This window comes from Nerophis lumbriciformis, linkage group LG39, assembly GCF_033978685.3.
Source record: "Nerophis lumbriciformis linkage group LG39, RoL_Nlum_v2.1, whole genome shotgun sequence".
Lineage (NCBI taxonomy): Eukaryota > Metazoa > Chordata > Actinopteri > Syngnathiformes > Syngnathidae > Nerophis > Nerophis lumbriciformis.
The window spans coordinates 23,778,058-23,785,000 of NC_084586.2; the positions used below are offsets into that span (position 1 = coordinate 23,778,058).

General features: G+C 36.3%; 1 protein-coding gene across 1 annotated transcript in view; it reads left to right on the forward strand.

Annotated features, from left to right (window-relative positions):
* The first annotated feature begins 243 nt into the window (after positions 1-243).
* Positions 244-6,943, forward strand: part of meox1 (mesenchyme homeobox 1) — a 23,887-nt gene continuing 17,187 nt past the window's right edge. Inside the window, exon 1 of the mRNA XM_061932010.2 lies at positions 244-957. Coding sequence (XP_061787994.2) covers positions 513-957 — 445 coding nt within the window. The 5' untranslated portion in view covers positions 244-512. The remainder of the gene's footprint in view (positions 958-6,943) is intronic.

Sequence of the window (6,943 nt, forward strand, 5' to 3'; positions counted from 1 at the left end):
TGACATTCCAGAGCTGAGGAGGTCCAGTCCAGGTGCAGGAGAAGAAGACTTCTTGTGGACCAGACCAGGACCAGGACCAGGTGTCAGCAAGGAGTCGGCAGTCTTTAGAATGGCGGCGTCTGGAAAGAGCATTAGATCTCACATTTCCCCCCGTGATGATGCTACTGCAACATGTGGCCGGCTGGCCCCGCCCCCCAGGGGTCACGTTACAGCCCGTAAAGTCTTTCCCACCTAGGAGGAGGAGGGCCGGCTCCTGGAGGATGTGAAAAGAGTCGGCCGGCCAGCGAGCCCAGCAGTCAGCCAGCTCAGCCAGGTTGTTTACACACAGCGTGGGGACCAGGACCAGGACCAAGACCAGGACCGGGAGCAGGACCAGGACCAGGACCAGGACCAAGACCAGGACCAGGACCAGGAGGAGAGCACCAGGAGCCAGGAGCCAGGAGCCAGGGGGCGGCAGCGGGCGTGCATCCTCACGCTGATGATCAGCGACCTTCAGCAGCCTAACTTGTGTCATGGAGCAGCCGGCCAGCAGCTGCATGAGGAGCGCCCACCCGGGCAGTCCCATCTGGGGGTGCATGAGGAACCCTGCGGGCCCCAGCCTGCAGTCGCCCTACCAGCAGGCCCCCTTCACCCTGCACCAGAAGCCTGACTTCCTGGCCTACACGGACTTCTCCGGCTCCTGCCTGGTGCCGCACGCCGCCTACCCGCGTGACGACAGACTCTACCCGGAGAGCCCGGGCGGCTACCAGAGGCCCGAGTGGCACTTCAACCCCTGCCAGACCAGGGCCCGGGCCCCTGAGGCCTGCCTGCCTGTGGCTGGCGTAGAGGTGGCGGGGCCCCAGATGGACAGTGTGGGGGCCGCGCCCGGGGGCCCCGAGGGGGAATACTCACCCCAGAGCGTGACCTCGCCCGACTCCGACAAGAAGAGCGCCAACAAGAGGAAGAGAGAGGTCACAGGTCAGATTTATGGAAATAATACTTTGGATTATTCATGCTAGTAAGAAAATATATTATTAAATATCAAATATTATATATGTACATATATAAACACACACACACACACACACACACACACACACACATATATATATGTATATATATATATATATATATATATATATATATATATATATATATATATATATATATATATATATATATATATATATATATATATATATATATAAATATATATATTTGTGTATATGTGTATATGTATGTGTATATATGTTGTATGTATGTGCACTGTATTTACATATGTGAATATATGTGTGTGTATATATGTATACATATGTGATATATATATATATATATGTATATATATATATATATATATACATATATATATATATATATATATATATATATATATATATATATATATATATATATATATATATATATATATATGTATGTGTGGGAAAAAAAATCACAAGACTATTTAATCTCTACAGGCCTGTTTCATGAGGGGGGGTACCCTCAATCATCAGGAGATGAAATAGTCTTGTGATTTTTTTCCCCACACATACATATATTGCGCTCTACTACGGTATCGAGCACTATTTTTTGGATAACCTTATTAAGACATATATATATATATATATATATACTTTGGATTATTCATGCTAGTAAGAAAATATATTATTAAATATCAAATATTATATATGTACATATATAACACACACACACACACACACACACACACACACACACACACACACACACACACACACACACACACACACATATATGTATATATATATATGTATATATATATATATATATATAAATATATATATATATATGTATATATATATATATATGTATATATATATATATATATGTATATATATACATATATATATATATATATATATATATATATATATATTTGCGTATATTTGTATATGTATGTGTATATATGTTGTATGTATGTGCACTGTATTTACATATGTGAATATATGTGTGTGTATATATGCATACATATGTATATATATATATGTATATATATATATATATATATATATATATATATATATATGTGTGTGTATGTGTGAATAAATAGATGTATATATATATATATATATATATATATATATATATATATATATATATATATATATATATATATATATATGTGTGTGTATGTGTGAATAAATATATGTAAATATGTACATATATATATATATATATATATATATATATATATATATATATATATATATATATATATATATATATATATATATATATATATATATATATATATATATCCATCCATCCATCCATCTTCTTCCGCTTATCCGAGGTCGGGTCGCGGGGGCAGCAGCCTAAGCAGGGAAGCCCAGACTTCCCTCTCCCCAGCCACTTGGTCCAGCTCCTCCCGGGGGATCCCGAGGCGTTCCCAGGCCAGCCGGGAGACATAGTCTTCCCAACGTGTCTTGGGTCTTCCCTGTGGCCTCCTACCGGTCGGACATGCCCTAAACACCTCCCTAGGGAGGCGTTTGGGTGGCATCCTGACCAGATGCCCGAACCACCTCATCTGGCTCCTCTCCATGTGGAGGAGCAGCGGCTTTACTTTGAGCTCCCCCCGGATGACAGAGCTTCTCACCCTATCTCTAAGGGAGAGCCCCGCCACCCGGCGGAGGAAACTCATTTGGGCCGCTTGTACCCGTGATCTTGTCCTTTCGGTCATAACCCAAAGCTCATGACCATAGGTGAGGATGGGAACGTAGATCGACCGGTAACTTGAGAGCTTTGCCTTCCGGCTCAGCTCCTTCTTCACCACAACGGATCGATACAGCGTCCGCATTACTGAAGACGCCGCACCGATCCGCCTGTCGATCTCACGATCCACTCTTCCCTCACTCGTGAACAAGACTCCGAGGTACTTGAACTCCTCCACTTGGGGCAAGATCTCCTCCTTAACCGGGAGATGGCACTCCACCCTTTTCCGGGCGAGAACCATGGACTCGGACTTGGAGGTGCTGATTCTCATCCCAGTCGCTTCACACTCGGCTGCGAACCGATCCAGCGAGAGCTGAAGATCCTGGCCAGATGAAGCCATCAGGACCACATCATGTTTAAAAAGCAGAGACCTAATCCTGCAGCCACCAAACCAGATCCCCTCAACGCCTTGACTGCGCCTAGAAATTCTGTCCATAAAAGTTCAGAACAGAATGGGTGACAAAGGGCAGCCTTGGCGGAGTCCAACCCTCACTGGAAACGTGTCCGACTTACTGCCGGCAATGCGGACCAAGCTCTGACACTGATCATACAGGGAGCGGACAGTCCGATACCCCATACTCTCTGAGCACTCCCCACAGGACTTCCCGAGGGACACGGTCGAATGCCTTCTCCAAGTCCACAAAGCACATGTAGACTGGTTGGGCAAACTCCCATGCACCCTCAAGGACCCTGCCCAGAGTATAGAGCTGGTCCACAGTTCCACCACCAGGACCAAAACCACACTGTTCCTCCTGAATCTGAGGTTCGACTATCTGGCTTAGCCTCCTCTCCAGTACACCTGAATAGACCTTACCGGGAAGGCTGAGGAGTGTGAGCCCAATATATATATATATATATATATATATATATATATATATATATATATATATATATATATATATATATATATATATATATATATATATATATATATATATATATATATATATTCACATACGTATATACACTGCACATACATACAACATATATACACATACATGTACACATACATATATACATATATACAAATACATATATATATATTATATATATATATATATATATATATATATATACATTACTGTTGTCCTGATACCAATATTTTAGTACCGGTACTAAAATTCTTTCAATACTTTTTGGTACCTTTCTACTTAAAGGGGACTACAAAAAATGTCATTATTGTCTTTATTATAACAAGAAATGTTAGTGTACATGAAACATATGTTTATTATTGTCATTACATAAAATGTTGAACAACTTGTCTTTTAGTAGTAAGTAAACAAACAAAGACTCCTAATTAGTCTATGCAGTAACATATTGTGTCATTTATACACCTATTATTTTCTACACATTATGAGGGACAAACTGTAAAAAATGGATTATTAATCCACTTCTTCATTTACTGTTAATATCTGCTTACTTTCTGTTTGAACATGTTCTATCTACACTTCTGTTCAAATGTAATAATCACTTATTCTTCTCTTCTTTGATACTTGACATTAGTTTTGGATGATACCACACATTTAGGTATGGATGTGATACCAAGTAGTTACAGGATCATACATTGGTCATATTCAAAGTCCTCATGTGTCCAGGGACATATTTACTGACTTTATAAACATCATATGTTTTTTTTAAACGAAAGAAGATGTGAATGTTTTCTATCTGTGATGAGGTGGTGACTTGTCCAGGGTGTACACCACCTTCCGCCTGAATGCAGCTGAGATAGGCTCCAGCACCCCCCACGACCCCGAAAGGAACAAGTGGTAGAAAATGGATGGATGTATGGATGGATGGACGTTGTGATGCCAAAAAATATCGCTGTTATCATAGTAGTATCCACTCGATACGCTCTTGTACTTGATATCATTACAGTGGATGTCAGGTGTAGATCCACATGGTGTTTGTTTACATTGTGACGCCGGTGAACTACGGTGTGTAGTAAAGCATGTTTAGCTATTCCTCGTCCTCCAGTGATAATGCTACTTGTAAGAAACTTACTTTATTTGTCGCCATGGAGACCAGGATTAGTGATTTAGAAGTAGCTAAAACACTGTGGAGGGACATTAGCCATGTGTTAAAGCAACTCTTCCTGAGGGTGTTTCAGTGTTAGAACTTCACCTTTAGCTTTACTTTTTACACCAACATGCGTCCATTCTCCCTTTTCTGTCTCCACACTGTGTCTGCTTGTAAGTACTCTGTGTGTGTGCGCTGCCCAACATGCTCCTCTGCTTTTCTGTCTACACACTGTGTCTGCTTGTAAGTACTCTGTGTGTGTGCGCTGCCCAACATGCTCCTCTGCTTTTCTGTCTCCACACTGTGTCTGCTTGTAAGTACTCTGTGTGTGTGCGCTGCCCAACATGCTCCTCTGCTTTTCTGTCTACACACTGTGTCTGCTTGTAAGTACTCTGTGTGTGTGCGCTGCCCAACATGCTCCTCTGCTGGTAAAACCTGCAATCTCACCACTGACCACGACGGGGGTGCAGGGGGGTGGGGGGGTGTACTATAGTACCGAATATATATATATATATATATATATATATATATATATATATATGTGTGTGTGTGTGTGTGTGTGTGTGTAGTGTGTAAATGATGTGTGAAAAATGTGCACTATTGTGTTGTTCTTGTGCACAAACATCATTTGCAATAGTGTTGACAATAATAAATCATCAATGAGTGTGTAGTACATGTTGTGTAGTACATGTTGTGTAGTACATGTTGTGTAGTACATGTTGTGTAGTGCTTGTTGTGTAGTGCTTGTTGTGTAATGAAACATAAAAGTTACATTTAGAGTGTGATGAAGTTCATTAAAGCTGATTCAGCACAATCTCATCATGCAAGTTTAAAGCACCTGTGTACTATTTATCATTATGACTATTTATCACTATTACTATTAATCACTATTACTATTTATCAATATGACTATTAATCAATATTAATATTTATGATGATCACTATTTATCAATATTATTATTTATGATGATCACTATTTATCAATATTATTATTTATCAATATTACTATTTATGATAATTACTATTTATGAATATAACTATTTATGAATATTACTATATATGAATATGACTATTTATGAATATTACTATTTATGGATATTTCTATTTATGAATATGACTATTTATGAATATGACTATTTATGAATATTACTATTTATGGATATTTCTATTTATGAATATGACTATTTATGAATATTACTATTTATGAATATTTCTATTTATGAATATTACTATTTATGAATATGACTATTTATGAATATGACTATTTATGAATATTACTATTTATGGATATTTCTATTTATGAATATGACTATTTATGAATATTACTATTTATGGATATTTCTATTAATGAATATGACTATTTATGAATATGACTATTTATGAATATGACTATTTAAGAATATTACTATTTATGGATATTTCTATTTATGAATATGACTATTTATGAATATTACTATTTATGAATATGACTATTTATGAATATGACTATTTATGAATATTTCTATTTATGAATATGACTATTTATGAATATTACTATTTATGGATATTTCTATTAATGAATATGACTATTTATGAATATGACTATTTATGAATATGACTATTTAAGAATATTACTATTTATGGATATTTCTATTTATGAATATGACTATTTATGAATATTACTATTTATGAATATGACTATTTATGAATATGACTATTTATGAATATGACTATTTAAGAATATTACTATTTATGGATATTTCTATTTATGAATATGACTATTTATGAATATTACTATTTATGAATATGACTATTTATGAATATTACTATTTATGGATATTTCTATTTATGAATATGACTATTTATGAATATTACTATTTATGAATATTTCTATTTATGAATATGACTATTTATGAATATGACTATTTATGAATATGACTATTTATGAATATTACTATTTATGGATATTTCTATTAATGAATATGACTATTTATGAATATGACTATTTATGAATATGACTATTTAAGAATATTACTATTTATGGATATTTCTATTTATGAATATGACTATTTATGAATATTACTATTTATGAATATGACTATTTATGAATATGACTATTTATGAATATTTCTATTTATGAATATGACTATTTATGAATATTACTATTTATGGATATTTCTATTAATGAATATGACTATTTATGAATATGACTATTTATGAA